The sequence below is a fragment of the Oncorhynchus masou genome, chromosome 6 (assembly GCF_036934945.1).
Source record: "Oncorhynchus masou masou isolate Uvic2021 chromosome 6, UVic_Omas_1.1, whole genome shotgun sequence".
Classification (NCBI taxonomy): domain Eukaryota; kingdom Metazoa; phylum Chordata; class Actinopteri; order Salmoniformes; family Salmonidae; genus Oncorhynchus; species Oncorhynchus masou.
Window position 1 is genome coordinate 83,430,037 of NC_088217.1, and position 16,495 is coordinate 83,446,531.

The following is a 16,495-nucleotide window of genomic DNA, read 5'->3' on the forward strand; positions in this document are numbered from 1 at the left end:
CCCCTTCATATCTTCTCTGTCCCCTTCCTATCTTCTCTATCCCCTCCCCTTCCTATCTTCTCTAACCCCTACCCTTCCTATCGTCTCTATCCCCTCCCCTTCCTATCTTCTCTAACCCCTCCCCCTCCTCTTTCTCCTCCTTCCTTCTCTCTCAGAAAGGGGGCTTTGATGAGATCAACCGTCATTTCATCTCCTTCCATGGCTATAAGCCCCCAAGCTACAGCGAGGAGGAGGTCTGGGACCCTGTCACCATGGACAGCAACCAATCTCTCCAGGCTCCCCCGGGGGCCCTAGCAGTCTGGAAGGAGGATTATGATATGGCCATCCACAGCCAACTACTGGTCCAGACAACCTCTAGCCACGCCCCTTATACACCAGTCCCCGCCTCTTACACCCCAGTCCCCGCCCCTTACTGCCAGGCTCCAGTGGAAGCCTTCCGGACCCCGTGGGAATGGCCAACAGCAAACCCCGACCAGCCAGAGCTTCTGGTCTTCCCGGGCACTGACTACAGCATGATGGTGGATCCCACCCCCGTCCCGCCTACGGACCAGCAGGCCCCGCCCCCATCATCCACCCAGGACTTCTACACGTGCGTGAACGTGCTGGGTGACAACGGACAAGTGCATCTGGTGCCCTGCCTGCCCAACCACCTGAAACACAGCCCCTACGTACAGCTGGAGGAGGAGCTAGAGGAAGGAGGGCTGGAGAAGAGCAGCCAGTTAGATGACTACCTGGCTAAGAAGATGGAGGCAGTAGCCAACGGGAGTGCTCTAGGAGAGACAGTGGTAGAGACAGAGATGGAGACAGAGAGTGTGGAGCAGAGTGAAGTGGCTGTGCCTTTATTGCCTGGAACCACTGGCACACAGGGCAACATGGTGTGACCAGTTAGCACACATACTCACTCACTCACACACACACACACACACACTCACACTCACACACACACACACACACACACACACACACACACACACACACACACACACACACACACACACACACACACACACACACACACACACACACACTCACACACACACACACACACATACACACACACACACAGCAACAGGAATTACTCCAGGCTAAAATGAGGATGTTAAACTCATGGATGGACCTTTGAATATACCTACTTAATATACTAACATAATGATGTGTTTTTGTGAGTGCACCGGCCTGGGACATGAGTCCTCTGTGTCTATCCCCCCCTCCCCCTTGCCTGTCAAATGACAGTGACACTGCTGGACAGACACTGCTGCCACCTCTATTCACTGCTGATATGGCAGGGACCATGTTCTGACTACATTCTCTCTGCGGGGAATCAGAGATGAAGCATTTGACTGTGAGGTTTTCTTTCAGAGCAGAGCCGAGGTCGGGATACAAGATGGATTCCTTTTGACGCAGAAAGTCTGACAAGATGAACAAAAACATAAACTTGCAAAGTGTCTTGAACAATAACAATATATTCTCCATAGAACTGCAACTGTTGTTGTGTGGACTGAGTCACTGAAAGGTCAATATACTCACCTGTTCTTCGGTCCAATCTTGTTAGAAAATAATGCCTGCGAACTCTCTTGTTGTTGGATGTAGAATTAATGACCAACCACTCTGTGAAAGACGATACGATTTTTAACAGTCAGGTTTTAGGGCTCTGTGAAAAGTTTGACGAATGCAAGAATAGCAGTTGTACTTCACTGAGACCAGTCATAGCCGTTCTGAGGCCCTGGCAGAAGTTAGCCTGCATTTAGAGAACAGTGGAGCACACCAAAGATCTGAACACCCAGACCAAGAGAGCAGTACACTTCTTCAAATATAAATGTATTTTTAGAGAGAAATTATTGTAATTATTAGAATGAATGAATTACAGAGGAAATACTTTAATATATCAAATGCACTATTGACGAGAAATATAACGAGGCAATGTTATAATAATAATAATAATAATGATAACAGTAAAGTACACTTAGAAAGTGAACTGTCTGGGTTCAATCCATGAACTAAATCCCAGATTTAACTGTATGCTTCATACTCAGGAACTCAACCAAGCATACAGTAGTTAGTCAACCCAGTGAAGGTGCAATCTACTTTCAGTCCCGTGTGACGGCACAACCAAGCATACAGTAGGGAGTCAACCCAGTAAAGGTGCAATCTACTTTCAGTCCCGTGTGACGGCACAACCAAGCATACAGTAGGAGTCAACCCAGTAAAGGTGCAATCTACTTTCAGTCCCGTGTGATGGCACAACCAAGCATACAGTAGGGAGTCAACCCAGTAAAGGTGCAATCTACTTTCAGTCCCGTGTGACGGCACAACCAAGCATACAGTAGGGAGTCAACCCAGTAAAGGTGCAATCTACTTTCATTCCGTGTGACGGCACAACCAAGCATACAGTTGGGAGTCAACCCAGTAAAGGTGCAATCTACTTTCAGTCCCGTGTTACGGCACAACCAAGCATACAGTAGGGAGTCAACCCAGTAAAGGTGCAATCTACTTTCAGTCCCGTGTGACGGCACAACCAAGCATACAGTAGGGAGTCAACCCAGTAAAGGTGCAATCTACTTTCAGTCCCGTGTGACTGCACAACCAAGCATACAGTAGGGAGTCAACCCAGTAAAGGTGCAATCTACTTTCAGTCCCGTGTGACGGCACAACCAAGCATACAGTAGGGAGTCAACCCAGTAAAGGTGCAATCTACTTTCAGTCCCGTGTGACGGCACAACCAAGCATACAGTAGGGAGTCAACCCAGTAAAGGTGCAATCTACTTTCAGTCCCGTGTGACGGCACAACCAAGCATACAGTAGGGAGTCAACCCAGTAAAGGTGCAATCTACTTTCAGTCCCGTGTGACGGCACAAACATACATACACTCAAAACTTGTTTTCCTTTTATTGAATTTTTGGTCAGAAATGAAACTACAGATTGCATTTTTGGTAACATTTATAATTTTCGGTCTGTAAAACAGCCTTCACTATGCAGTGCTACATGTGCTCTGATTATTAACTACATGCTGGATTTGAAAGCACTTATTTACCAGAACATAACACTCTCTCAGGGGAGAAAAGAGAGGAGGCTAAAGAAAAGAGCACTGTGATCATTTGATTGATTTTTACATAGAAAATGAGGCGACCAGACGAGTAGGGAGAAAACACATCTTCTGAAGTTGACAAACAATGGTTAAAGTGTCTAATGTTATGTACAGGAACAAGACATTTTCACCACACCCACATACTTGAGTAGATGTGTTTTTCACAGTGATTTCTTCATGAAATCTTCTTTGACAAGCTTTCCTGGTGAATAGGAGGGCATGTATGCTATTTAGAAAATGGAGGCTTTTATAATGACAAAAGTAAGACGCTCCCAGTTGCTAGGAAGATAACCTTGAATGTGTGTGGATGGCAGTCTATTATTTTCAGAGGATTTTTACACTAAATATATGCATTGTTTTCTGAAAGAAACATGGAGAAACAAATAATATGCATCACCTGTGAAATAAACCAGTCTCAGAGCATTTGAAATGTCGGGGTACAGTTTAATAACATCGGAAGCAGTTCATTAGCCATTTAACACACTGGATAACGATGATAACACACACAGTACGATATGATGCAATGAGTAGCTTAAATACTCTGTACTAAAACACTGTGTTCCTATTACACTGGCCCTATGGATGGACCTTGGTTAGTCTGTTACACTGGCCCTGTGGATGGACCTTGGTTAGTCTGAAACACTGGCCCTGTGGATGGACCTTGGTTAGTCTGTTACACTGGCCCTGTGGATGGACCTTGGTTAGTCTGAAACACTGGCCCTGTGGATGGACCTTGGTTAGTCTGTTACACTGGCCCTGTGGATGGACCTTGGTTAGTCTGAAACACTGGCCCTATGGATGGACCTTGGTTAGTCTGAAACACTGGCCCTGTGGATGGACCTTGGTTAGTCTGTTACACTGGCCCTGTGGATGGACCTTGGTTAGTCTGTTACACTGGCCCTATGGATGGACCTTGGTAAGTCTGTTACACTGGCCCTGTGGATGGACCTTGGTTAGTCTGTTACACTGGCCCTGTGGATGGACCTTGGTTAGTCTGAAACACTGGCCCTGTGGATGGACCTTGGTTAGTCTGAAACACTGGCCCTATGGATGGACCTTGGTTAGTCTGTTACACTGGCCCTGTGGATGGACCTTGGTTAGTCTGAAACACTGGCCCTGTGGATGGACCTTGGTTAGTCTGAAACACTGGCCCTATGGATGGACCTTGGTTAGTCTGAAACACTGGCCCTGTGGATGGACCTTGGTAAGTCTGAAACACTGGCCCTGTGGATGGACCTTGGTTAGTCTGAAACACTGGCCCTGTGGATGGACCTTGGTTAGTCTGTTACACTGGCCCTATGGATGGACCTTGGTTAGTCTGTTACACTGGCCCTGTGGATGGACCTTGGTTAGTCTGAAACACTGGCCCTATGGATGGACCTTGGTTAGTCTGTTACACTGGCCCTGTGGATGGACCTTGGTTAGTCTGAAACACTGGCCCTATGGATGGACCTTGGTTAGTCTGTTAAACTGGCCCTGTGGATGGACCTTGGTTAGTCTGAAACACTGGCCCTGTGGATGGACCTTGGTTAGTCTGTTACACTGGCCCTATGGATGGACCTTGGTTAGTCTGAAACACTGGCCCTGTGGATGGACCTTGGTTAGTCTGAAACACTGGCCCTATGGATGGACCTTGGTTAGTCTGAAACACTGGCCCTGTGGATGGACCTTGGTTAGTCTGAAACACTGGCCCTATGGATGGACCTTGGTTAGTCTGAAACACTGGCCCTGTGGATGGACCTTGGTTAGTCTGAAACACTGGCCCTATGGATGGACCTTGGTTAGTCTGAAACACTGGCCCTGTGGATGGACCTTGGTTAGTCTGAAACACTGGCCCTGTGGATGGACCTTGGTTAGTCTGAAACACTGGCCCTATGGATGGACCTTGGTTAGTCTGAAACACTGGCCCTATGGATGGACCTTGGTTAGTCTGAAACACTGGCCCTGTGGATGGACCTTGGTTAGTCTGAAACACTGGCCCTGTGGATGGACCTTGGTTAGTCTGAAACACTGGCCCTGTGGATGGACCTTGGTTAGTCTGAAACACTGGCCCTGTGGATGGACCTTGGTTGGTCTGAAACACTGGCCCTGTGGATGGACCTTGGTTAGTCTGAAACACTGGCCCTATGGATGGACCTTGGTTAATCTGAAACACTGGCCCTGTGGATGGACCTTGGTTAGTCTGAAACACTGGCCCTATGGATGGACCTTGGTTAGTCTGAAACACTGGCCCTGTGGATGGACCTTGGTTAGTCTGAAACACTGGCCCTATGGATGGACCTTGGTTAGTCTGAAACACTGGCCCTGTGGATGGACCTTGGTTAGTCTGAAACACTGGCCCTGTGGATGGACCTTGGTTAGTCTGAAACACTGGCCCTATGGATGGACCTTGGTTAGTCTGAAACACTGGCCCTGTGGATGGACCTTGGTAAGTCTGAAACACTGGCCCTGTGGATGGACCTTGGTTAGTCTGAAACACTGGCCCTGTGGATGGACCTTGGTTAGTCTGTTACACTGGCCCTATGGATGGACCTTGGTTAGTCTGTTACACTGGCCCTGTGGATGGACCTTGGTTAGTCTGTTACACTGGCCCTATGGATGGACCTTGGTTAGTCTGTTACACTGGCCCTGTGGATGGACCTTGGTTAGTCTGAAACACTGGCCCTATGGATGGACCTTGGTTAGTCTGTTAAACTGGCCCTGTGGATGGACCTTGGTTAGTCTGAAACACTGGCCCTGTGGATGGACCTTGGTTAGTCTGTTACACTGGCCCTATGGATGGACCTTGGTTAGTCTGAAACACTGGCCCTGTGGATGGACCTTGGTTAGTCTGAAACACTGGCCCTATGGATGGACCTTGGTTAGTCTGAAACACTGGCCCTGTGGATGGACCTTGGTTAGTCTGAAACACTGGCCCTATGGATGGACCTTGGTTAGTCTGAAACACTGGCCCTGTGGATGGACCTTGGTTAGTCTGAAACACTGGCCCTATGGATGGACCTTGGTTAGTCTGAAACACTGGCCCTGTGGATGGACCTTGGTTAGTCTGAAACACTGGCCCTATGGATGGACCTTGGTTAGTCTGAAACACTGGCCCTATGGATGGACCTTGGTTAGTCTGAAACACTGGCCCTGTGGATGGACCTTGGTTAGTCTGAAACACTGGCCCTGTGGATGGACCTTGGTTAGTCTGAAACACTGGCCCTGTGGATGGACCTTGGTTAGTCTGAAACACTGGCCCTGTGGATGGACCTTGGTTAGTCTGAAACACTGGCCCTGTGGATGGACCTTGGTTAGTCTGAAACACTGGCCCTATGGATGGACCTTGGTTAATCTGAAACACTGGCCCTGTGGATGGACCTTGGTTAGTCTGAAACACTGGCCCTATGGATGGACCTTGGTTAGTCTGAAACACTGGCCCTGTGGATGGACCTTGGTTAGTCTGAAACACTGGCCCTATGGATGGACCTTGGTTAGTCTGAAACACTGGCCCTGTGGATGGACCTTGGTTAGTCTGAAACACTGGCCCTGTGGATGGACCTTGGTTAGTCTGAAACACTGGCCCTATGGATGGACCTTGGTTAATCTGAAACACTGGCCCTGTGGATGGACCTTGGTTAGTCTGAAACACTGGCCCTGTGGATGGACCTTGGTTAGTCTGAAACACTGGCCCTGTGGATGGACCTTGGTTAGTCTGAAACACTGGCCCTGTGGATGGACCTTGGTCAGTCTGTTTTACGTGTTGGTACATTTTTAAGATTTAAATTATGTTTTTAATGTCTCTCTCTTGGTTTTTCTCGCTCCCCCCCCTCTCTATGAAGTCAGGTGGTTTCTCTGCCATCAGTAGTCCTGTACAGTGCTTTTCTTTGTGTTGTCATACTGTTCTGTTCACTGTTGTACTCTGCTGTGCCGCTTCAAGTTTGTGCCTTGACTTGACTGTGTGGAACTCTCCTGTCCTTATAAGTGCTCACACTGGTAGACTGAAATTATATATTTTTCTAACGAGATAGACACACACACACACACACACACACACACACACAATAACACAGACAACAGCGGTATTTGTGAAGGCCATATAGGACACGTAGAAGCAGTCAGGTCAAATTGTTTCTGTTCTGTACATTGGATACGGTGGGGTGGGTGAGTTATGTTGTTTGTTTTGGAAGCTATGTCCCCTGCTGCAAGATCTTTCCCATGCAGTGAATAAAGCCTACTGCTGACCTGTCTCCACTTCAGCCTCGTCCATTCTCCTGAACACTCTCACACACGGACACACCACTACCTCTGATCGACTCTGGCAGGAATTCCCTAGTAGCGAGTGTTGCACTTCACTGAAAGCTAAAATAACCATCATCTATCGCAGCTGGTATTCAAATATTTAAAGGGCAGATGCGATTCCACGTCATTATCCAATGAAAATGTCAGTGAAATGCCAAACCTGTCGACAGAAAACTGTATGTGTGTCTCTCTCTGTATTTGTGTGTGTGTGCGTGTGTGTGTACTGTACCAGTCAAACGTTTGGACACACCGAATCATTCAAAGGGTTTTTCTTTATTTTTACTAATTTCTACATTGTAGAATAATAGACATCAAAACTATGGAATAATACATATGGAATCATGTAGTAACCAAAAAATGTTAAACAAATCCAAATATATTTGAGATTCTACAAAGTAACCACCCTTTGCCTTGATGACAGCTTTGCACACTCTAGGCATTCTCTCAACCAGCTTCATGAGGTAGTCACCTGGAATGAATTTGGTCTCCGTGAGGTTGTGGCCCATCTGCGGTGGGCCTGGGATCTGGTATCTTCACAGATGGATCAAAGGATCCAGGCAGTGGGAGAGCAGGGTTTGTTTCGGATATACTAGGGGAGGTGGCTATCTGATGGAGTTTCAGTCTTCTCTGCTGAAATGCTAGCACTAGTGTAGACATTGGTACGGGTGGAAGAAGTGGGGCCTAAAATAGTAATTTTGTGTTCCGACTCTGCTGCCAGCCTGGTTGCACTGAAAGAAGGGAAGTTAAAGGCACACCCAGACCTGATAATAGATATGTTGATGGTTCTTCATAGGGTGAGGCAGAAAGGGTGTAAAGTACAGAACCAAAGTTTGGACTCACCTACACACCTCATTCCAGGGTTTTTCTCTATTTGTACTACATTATAGAATAATAGTGAACACATTAAAACTATGAAATAACACATATGTAATCATGTAGTAACCAAAAAAGTGATAAACAAACAAAATATTTATTTTAGATTCTTCAAAGTAGCCACCCTTTGCCTTGATGACAGCTGTGCATACTAAACAAAGAAAAATATATTTGAGATTATTCAAAGTAGCCACCCTTTGCCTTGATGACAGCTTTGCACACTCTTGGCATTCTCTCAACCAGCTTCATGAGTTAGTCACCTGGAATGCATTTTAATTAACAGGTGTGCCTTGTTAAATTTCTTTCCTTCTTAAAGCATTTGAGCCAATCAGTTGTGTTGGGACAAGGTATGGGTGGTATACAGAAGACAGCCCTATGTGGTAAAAGACCAAGTCCAAATTATGGAAAGAACAGCTCAAATAAGCAAAGACAAATTACAGTCTATCATTACTTTAAGACATGAAGGTCAGTCAATACGGAAAATATCAAGAACTTTTAAAGTTTCTTCAAGTGCAGTTGCAAAATACATCAAGTGCTATGATGAAATTGGCTCTCATGAGGACTGCCACAGGAATGGAAGACCTGCTGCAGAGGATAAATTCCTTAGAGTTACCAGCCTCAGAAAATGCAGCCCAAATAAATGCTTCACAGAGTTCAAGGAACAGACACATCTCAACATCAACTGTTAAGAGAAGACTGTGAATCAGGCCTTCATGGTCGAATTGCTGCAAAGAAACCACTACTAAAGGACACCAAAAGGTGAAGAGACTTGCTTGGGCTAAGAAACACGAGCAATGGACATAGACCGCTGGAAATTTGTCCTTTGATCTGATGAATCCAAATTTGAGATTTTTGGTTCCAACTGCTGTGAGATGTAGAGTACATGTGTGGTTCTTACCGTGAAGCATGGTGAAGGAGGTGTGATGGTGTGGGGGTGCTTTGCAAGTGACACTGTCTGTGAATTATTTAGAATTCAATGCACACTTAACCAGCATGGCTACCACAGCATTCTGCAGCGATATGGCATCCCATCTGGTTTGCGCTTACTGAGACTATAATTTGTTTTTCAACAGGACAATAACCCAAACACACCTCCAGGCTGTGTAAAAGCTATTTGACCAAGAGAGTGATGGAGTGCTGCATCAGATGACCTGGCCTCCACAATCACCTGACCACAACCCAATTGAGATGGTGTTAGATTAGTTGGACCGCAGAGTGAGGGAAAAGCAGCCAACAAGTGCTCAGCATATGTGGGAACTCCTTCAAGACTGTTGGAAAAGGGGGTTCCGGTGACACAACTTAGGAAATGGCTGCCTAGTTTTTCACACTGCACATTGGTTGGGTATCCCCCCCCCCTAAATTCAAGTATTTACTCTGAGCATTGTAATAACTTACGCAAAATGGAAAGGGGAAAATAGCTTAAGGTCGCGGAGCTACAACAACAGCCCGTAACAAGACAGCAGAAGATATAATCGTCGATGAACCCGAGATGGCTAATGCTAGCGCAAGTAAGATAGCAGCAGCAAAATAACCCTCATTTCGTGAGGTGATAAAGGAGGAATTGCGAAAGGCGCTCACAGGCTTACGAGAGGAACTTCGAGAAGATGTAAGAAAATAACTAAATGAGTTCAAGAAGGACATTAACCAGAAACTTGGAGAAAACAAAGAAGAACTTCACAGTCTACAAGAATAGGTGTTAGGAATTTTATGAATAATGACTAAACAATATCCCCATTTTAAATAGAACTGTAACTAAGTAAACTTATACTCTGTTTTATTATTATATCTGATTAACAATATGAATTCATGAGTGAGGGATTGTGGAGCCTGAAACAGGGGGTAATTACATTAAATAAATACCATTCCAGCCAGGTTGGAGAAGATTGGAGGTGTTTTTTTAAGTAAGCAGAAAGGGTAATTAACGTATGGTTGAACCGACTCAACTTAGCTCAGGAATGTTCAGATAAGGCAGTATGTGTCTTCTTAGGTTTTCCATTAGCTGGAACTGTCTGCTGAATGGTGATGGATGAAAACTTCAGAAGGTTTATCTCGAATGAACTTTTGAACTGTTGGGAGAAAGAATATTTTATGACCTATGACGTCATATTTTGTATATAAAATGTTGTTCGTAGTTACATGGCAGCGCGCTCCGAGAATAAATACTATTATCTATTTTTGATAAGACTGGTCTCTGTCTATTTTATACAAATAAGAATCTTACAAAGTTTCATAAAATAGACTAAGTTAATTCAATTAATGAAAACATATTGGAATAATGAAATTATACTAACAAATGCTCCTTCGAGCCCGGATATCCAAGACCTGCCTCTGTCGTCCAAAGGTAGTAGCCGAAAACCTTGCACGGGCGGGTCTAGTCTCGTTATTTAAAGACCTGGCCTCTGAATTGAGGTTAAAGAACAGGCTGGTATATGTTGGCTAAGGTCGACAGAGAAGGTGACAGAATCAAACCGGCATTGCTTTTCCCAGTCTACAGGACGACGGTAAATAGTCTTTATTTTCGAATTTGGGAGTAATGATGTAAGTTATCTTTGATTTGATGTTCTAAAAATATTTAGAATTGATAAATAACAGGAACTTCGCTATTCCAAACAGATGTGTTGGGTTACTGTCGCACCCTGACCATAGTTTGCTTTGTAAGTTCTATGTTTTGTTTGGTCAGGGTGTGATCTGAGTGGGCATTCTATGTTGGATGTCTTGTTTGTCTGTTTCTGTGTTTGGGCCTGATATGCCACGCACCAGGCCGACAGTAGGCTTCGCCTCTCCAGCGCTGCCAGAGCTTTCCTCCTCTCCAGCGCTGCCGGAGTCTCCCGCCTGTCCAGCGCTGCCGGAGCTGCCAGTCTGCAAGTAGCTGCCAGTCTGCAAGGAACTGCCAGTCTGCAAGGAGCTGCCAGAGCTGCCAGTCTGCAAGGAGCTGCCAGAGCTGCCAGTCTGCATGGAGCAGCCATAGCTGCCAGTCTGCATGGAGCAGCCAGAGCTGCCAGTCTGCATGGAGCAGCCAGAGCTGCCAGTCTGCATGGAGCAGCCAGAGCTTCCAGTCAGCCAGGATCTGCCAGAACCGCCATTCAGCCAGGATCTGCCAGAGCAGCCAGTCAGCCAGGATCTGCCAGAGTCGTCAGCCAGTACGGAGCTGCCCCTCTGTCCCGAGCTGCCCTTCTGTCCCGAGCTGCCCCTCAGTCCAGTGGGGTCATTTAGAAGGGTCGCCGTGGTTAGGAGGACACGGAAGCGGACCATGTGGCGGACTAAGACTATGGTGAAGTGGGGGCCACGTCCAGCACCAGAGCCGCCACCGCGGACAGATGCCCACCCAGACCCTCCCCAATAGGTTCAGGTTCTGCGGCCGGAGTCCGCACTTTGGCGGGGGGGTACTGTCACACTCTGACCATAGTTTGCTTTGTATGTTCTATGTTTTGTTTGGTCAGGGTGTGGTCTGAGTGGGCATTCTATGTTGGATATCCTGTCTGTTTCTGTGTTTGGGCCTGATATGGTTCTCAATCAGAGGCAGGTGTTAGTCATTGTCTCTGATTGGGAGCCATATTTATGTAGCCTGTTTTGTGTTGGGTTTTGTGGGTGATTGTCTCCTGTGTCAGTGTTTGTACCACACGGGACTGGTTATGGGTTTTCACATTTATTATTTTGTAGTTTGTTCATGTATAGTTTTTCTTATTAAAAAAACATGAACTTCAACCACGCTATGTATTGGTCCGCCTCTCCTTCGACGGAAGAATCCCGTTACAGTTACCTGTATGACCAATATACAAGGATTGTGTGTGACAGGTCTGAAATTACCTGTGGTAAGGTGCACTACCGTTAATGAAATAGAACTTAATAAATCCTGGTTTTGCAAGCCGAAGGGTTATTAAGGGTGGGATATAGTACGTTTTGTTAGATAGGACGGTCGTTCTGTACAAATAGGATAGCCATTCATTCAAAAGGCATACCTAAATAAAGTTTTAACCTAAGTAGTCTATCTGTATATGGGAAGTAGTCTGACTATGAAAGGTAGTGGATAGATATACTAAAACAAGTGAGGATAAATTAGACTTGGTGAGAAGGCAGGGTAATTCTAGGCGAACGGAACAACTGAACCTATTCAATACTGAAAGAAATAATATCCAAAAAAGTGGGAGGGAAACTTAAAAATAGCGAAGTGAGATTGGATGAATACAACCCGAGTTTAACAAGGGATGTATGTCCTCTGGGTAATAACTTATAGATGTGGAAGTGAGATCTAATGTCCGGTCGATAGCAACGCTATATATACGTTTCCAGGGAAGAGAATCATATAAATCCATACGCACAGATTGTAACTAGGTAACGGTAAACAGCACATACAAAGATCATAGAAATACATGCACATAGATTGTAACTAGGTAATGGTAAACAGCACATACAAAGATCATAGAAATACATGCACATAGATTGTAACTAGGTAACGGTAAACAGCACATACAAAGATCATAGAAATACATGCATATAGATTGTAACTAGGTAACGGTAAACAGCACAAACAAAGATCATAGAAATACATGCACATAGATTGTAACTAGGTAATGGTAAATAGCACATACATAGATCGTAGAAATACACAGACATAGAAGGTAAAAAAAATAGAAAGGCATAGATAAGTGATTAAATACCATAGCTACTAGTAACGGCAAGGATTTAACTAGCAATGGGCAGGAGGTCCCGGAATTAACGGGAGATGAAAAATAATGCAGGGAAGAGATAAGAGGAACACTTATTTTGGCCCGACATGGAGGAGTAAGTTTAAAGAAGGAAATCATTAACAAGTCAAGAGTCATAAGGAACGATAATTCGCTCACGAGTGAGACCTAATAACCTAATAACTCAAGAGTCACAATAGTAACTATGCCTAAATAGTAGAGAGCGAGATTAATGAGAATCCTTGCTGAGGAAAAACTTGGCCTTTTAAATTAGGGCTATTTTTGTTGTCTCGGTGCCGGAGTTATGAATATAGACAATTGTAATTCTCGCCTGCAACGCGAGAGGCCCGGGTTCAGTTCCCAGTAAGTGCTTTGACTAAAATCAGAGTTTTTGATTGTAATTAAACTAATTGTATGTTTTGCCGAGAAAGATATGGTCGCTAGTGTTTGTATAAGATATACATGGAACTTTTTTAATGGATTGTTTAGGTTAAATTGAGTGACTAATTTATTTAAAATGTAAAAAATAACAAAGCGAATTTTGAGGTGAGACGTCTGTTCACTAAATGATCTGTTTGAATAATGTATTGGGAATGGAGTCGTAATTAAAATGCTGTATCAAAGAAGAGACAGTTACTTAAATGTAATGAATTCTAAATAATAATGAAGAGACAATTACGATAGATTTGTGCCCATCGAAATGTTCTTATAAATTTAGCGAATTGAGAGATATTGATTGATGTTGTAAGTTCTATTCAAGATCCAACAGATGTGATAAATTAGGTTTGGTTTATCGAACCCGTACTACTACTGCTGCTGCAGACAGCCAACAATAATTTGTCGTTGCGGCCTGGGAATGGACTCAGCGCCTGTTGATGACATCACTCACAAGGCACTTTTGTCGCCACGGCAATGAGGTGGTGACTGAGGGTGACAGAGAAAATTGTTTGTGTCATTTAGAAGGAAAATGCGTGCATTATTGCTTTGAGTCACTTTTCAGAAGTTGATAAAAATTTCTAAATACATTTTTAAAAGTAACTGTATGTCGTCAGGGTAGTCAGAAAAGATGCTAAAACTAGCAACAGATTCGCTAGGTGGGCATCATTGATTTGTGGCATTCATTGGACAATATTTGGCTGTAAGAAAGGGAGATCTGAATGTTTGAATTGTAAAACACTGTGATAATGTATTCTGATGGTAATTGATTCTTGGTTTGTTTATTTGGTTACTGGTTATGGTAGATTTTAGGTGTTGATTTTACTTAATTAAACATTGTATTATCTGATGTATGAGTAGGATTCCTTCTTCCGGGACGGATGGAAGTTATCTTAAATATGTAAATTGAAGGAGCCATGGGAGAACACGTTTACATTTTTATTAAATACCTGGGATTAAATGACTGATTTCTTACACTGAGAAATGTACCATATTTGCGACAGAGGGAAAAAGTATTACATTTAGATAATAATGTTATCAGGTTAATTGTATCTAAGGGTAGCATGTTCACTTAAGTATACATATACATTGACGTTAATTAAAACTTATGATTAATGATATGAGGTAAAGAGGAATTATCATTAGGTTTGGTTTATAGTTCACTTTAGAGTTTCTGAATCGATGTAGCATAGTGAATGCTAGTGCGTTTTGTGTTTTTTTCTGGGAGAATGGGAGTTTTATTGACTCTCTTTTGGATGTTTCCTGGGACTATAATCTTGGGGAGAGTTGGTGAGATTGAGGCCATTAACGACCAAATTGAAAAGGGCCTGGAAGTTTTTTTTTTTTTCATTAAGGTTTGCAAATATACACACATAAAACATTTGTTAGGACTATTTGTTTTAGTGCAAAGGTATTTTAGAGGGGCACGCTCACATATGGAGTTTTATGCGTTTTAATTACACAAGTGATTTTTTTTTATTTTAAGGATAAAGGGTTCTTTAATATGTCTAATGTGGTATGGAACATGACTATAAAAGGGTGGTATGACCTTTGACCTTATCATGGCTATCTCTTGGGGTCTGATCAGCCTCAGGGGAGGGCCATTTGGATAATGAATTTGTGGTCATTTGGAATACTAGTTTTAAGGTAAAGTAATTATAAATTATATTCCTGATACACCATGAACCCCGAGAAGGCCAGAGGTTAATATTGACACATAGTTAGACAATGAGGATTTAGTATTAACCAAGCATAAGAGATCACTTGATCTGGAAAAACAGGAAGTGAGAGTGGGATTGGGAAGGATGTCTCAGTGGAGTTCTATGCAGACCAAATGGGGCCTCTGACTCCTTGGCAGTTTAGGACTAAGAGCAGCCATTATGGAAGACATCTATGCAAGTCCCTGTGTAGTTCATGAAAACAGGTTATAGCTCACATCATGTGAGAGGGCTACATAAATCTACATACCCAGTATGGAAGAAGATGGAGTGTAGTGAAAGTAAGGGTTTCAGTTGATAACCTAGTGCATTCCAGGGATAGAGCAGATGATAGCTCTATAGTCAGCCAGAATACAAGCAGGGTCCCTGACAAAGCAGATACTGACCGTGGAGTTGTCCAGAGCCAAGAGCCGGTGTGGATAGTTCAGATGAAAGATCTTAAGGAAGTAATTGAGATGGAAACTGGTTATCGGGATTCTAACCTATGGTTAGAATGGATTCAGTATGAAGCAGATCAGTAGCGAAAGAAGAATGTTAGGCCTGCGTCACGTTAATAACATATATTTGAACTAAGGATTAATGACACATTGACAACGGGTGACAGAAGGGCATATCAAGGGGAGGATTCATGACATGCAAGCATGACCGATATAGTTTTCACTTGTAATTAACCAATGTGTATAAGCTACGAAATAGGCGCCCTTATTATTTTCGGTTCCACCAGGTCTTGTTTGTGACTACGGGGCAAGACAAGGCTGTAATCTTTCACCCACACCCTTCTCCTTGTACCTCGAACCATTGGCACAGGCATTAAGACAGGACCCAACTTTAGAGGGAGTAACAATAAGAGGCAGTGAACATAAAATATGCATGTATGCTGATGACGTTCTGTTATTCCTTAAAGACCCAGGCTCAAGTGTACCTGGATTGATGGATGTTTTATATACATGTGGAACATATTCAGAGTATGTGCTTAACGTACACAAGACCCAAGCCCTAGTATATAATTATACCCCACAGCAAGAGCAGGTATAACTTCCACTGGACCTTTTCATCCATTAAATATCTTGGAGTATATCTACCAAAAGATACACCCAAACTTTGACATGAATTACGATCACATCAACAAGAAAATATATGATGACCTAGACAGATGGATTCACTTCTCTTAGATCTTAGTGGTAGAATTGAAACAATCAAAATGAACATCCTGCCGAGGTTACTGTATTTGTTCCAATCACTGCCCATAGAAATCCTGCCTAAACAGTTTAGGTATAAATGGATATCAAGGTTTATCTGGAACAGGAAGAGACCAAGAACTAGATATACAACCTTACAATTACCAAACAACTGTGGGGGTATGGCCTTACCAAACCTAAAAGATGATTATGTGTCAGCCCATTGAGACCTCTGGTGTG

General features: G+C 43.8%; 1 protein-coding gene across 1 annotated transcript in view; it reads left to right on the top strand.

Moving 5' to 3' along the window:
• LOC135542811 (prolactin receptor-like) overlaps nt 1-2,187 on the top strand; it is a 63,707-nt gene extending 61,520 nt beyond the window's left edge. The window contains exon 9 of the mRNA XM_064970032.1: nt 156-2,187. Coding sequence (XP_064826104.1) covers nt 156-881 — 726 coding nt within the window. The 3' untranslated portion in view covers nt 882-2,187. The remainder of the gene's footprint in view (nt 1-155) is intronic.
• The last annotated feature ends 14,308 nt before the right edge of the window (nt 2,188-16,495 follow it).